Source organism: Otolemur garnettii, unplaced genomic scaffold (genome assembly GCF_000181295.1).
Source record: "Otolemur garnettii isolate 467f Iridium unplaced genomic scaffold, OtoGar3 scaffold00005, whole genome shotgun sequence".
Lineage (NCBI taxonomy): Eukaryota > Metazoa > Chordata > Mammalia > Primates > Galagidae > Otolemur > Otolemur garnettii.
In genome coordinates this window covers 1,001,437-1,002,837 of record NW_003852400.1, presented here as the reverse complement: position 1 = coordinate 1,002,837, position 1,401 = coordinate 1,001,437, and the positions used below count along the sequence as shown (strand labels likewise).

At 41.9% G+C, this 1,401-nt stretch overlaps 1 protein-coding gene across 1 annotated transcript in view; it reads right to left on the bottom strand.

The window, feature by feature from the left end:
* The window catches only part of LAMB1 (laminin subunit beta 1), a 75,329-nt gene that overhangs the window by 9,237 nt on the left and 64,691 nt on the right, over positions 1 to 1,401 (bottom strand). Inside the window, exon 27 of the mRNA XM_023519583.1 lies at positions 432 to 674. Coding sequence (XP_023375351.1) covers positions 432 to 674 — 243 coding nt within the window. The remainder of the gene's footprint in view (positions 1 to 431; positions 675 to 1,401) is intronic.

Genomic DNA, 1,401 nt, shown 5'->3' with positions numbered 1-1,401 from the left:
CAGTTAAAAATTTCTCAAGTTTTTAACTCCTCCAAAACATCTGCTGGCCTATGAAATATTCCCTACTCTTTGTTAAGTATGTGCCACTTTAGAAGAATAGATACTCAACTGCTTAGTATAGAATATCTGTAGTACGGCTGGATGTATTTATAAGCCTAGAATCATGGTAAGTAATTTGGTTATCTCAAATTATCATCAGTCTGAGATTTGAACTCTTTGCTGTAAAACGTGTTATTTTCCTGTTACTAGAAAAGAAAGCAAATTCTTTTATCTACGAAGAAAATCTCCCCATCTCTTCTCTGACCTCTCAGAAACATGAACTTTCATAGCTGATTGTTCATATTTGATTGTGAAATGCCTTTTCCATTTCAGTCAGCATTTAGAATTGACTTCTCTGTTTCAGATCCTCCAGTCTACAACTGAAAGCAAACCAAAAAAGTAACAGCAACTGAGGCCATCCACTGAATTACCATCTTGGAGAGCTGTTCCACTTCAGCCAGGGCACTCAGGACATCTCGGTCAAAGTCCATGGCCTTCTGCCAGGCACTGTGTGCAACAGTGACCAGACCACCACAGCCGGGCCCCCCACACTTCTTCTGTCCTTCATCAGTTCTGCAGTTTGGGCCACCACATTCAGTGTCAGAACAGGAGGCCCCTGGAGGTGTTCCACAAGTCTGCAAAAAGCCAAGGATCAGGCACAAGGGTTCAGAGAGTGAGTCTGCTGCAGCGTAACAGCTGTGCAGGGCCTGGGTGGCCCTAGGGAAGTGTAGGTGGTCCACAGAAAGGGTGCTTGAAAATAGTGTTCAGGAGACAGAACCGAGAGAGGAGCTAAGAGTTTAGAAACAAGTTAACTTGCCAATTTCCAAAACAACCTCCTCAATACCTTCTGTCTAAATGAATTAAAATACAATATGGGTTCTGTCCAGGGTACAAACATTATCTACTGTATCAAGATAAATTCTGCCAATGTGAGGGGCAAAGAATACTTCCATTTATTTTTTTCCTAACTAAAAAATTTGAGCATTGAGAACTTTCTTCAGGCCCAGCACCATGCCACTTGCTCTGGTAAATTGCTCTAGTTGACTAAGTTCCTATCTGCTTAGGAAGACAGGATCATTCCACATAAATTAGCCAAGAATAGTTCAGATGCAATAAGTATGGAGGAATGCAGTAATAATAGCTGGGGAAGGATTTGTTGGCTGGTGTGATTTGAGCCGGGGAAGTGAAAAACATTCTGTGTGTTAAAGAGAAAACAGTGTGAACAAAGGAACAAAGGTGGAGGTAGCTTTTCCCAATTACTGCCCCCAACCCCACCATCATCAGACTTGCATAGGTTTCTCTTCTTACCTACCAGAACTTCTCAAAGATTACTGCTTGATCATTCACTGCATACAAAGGCAA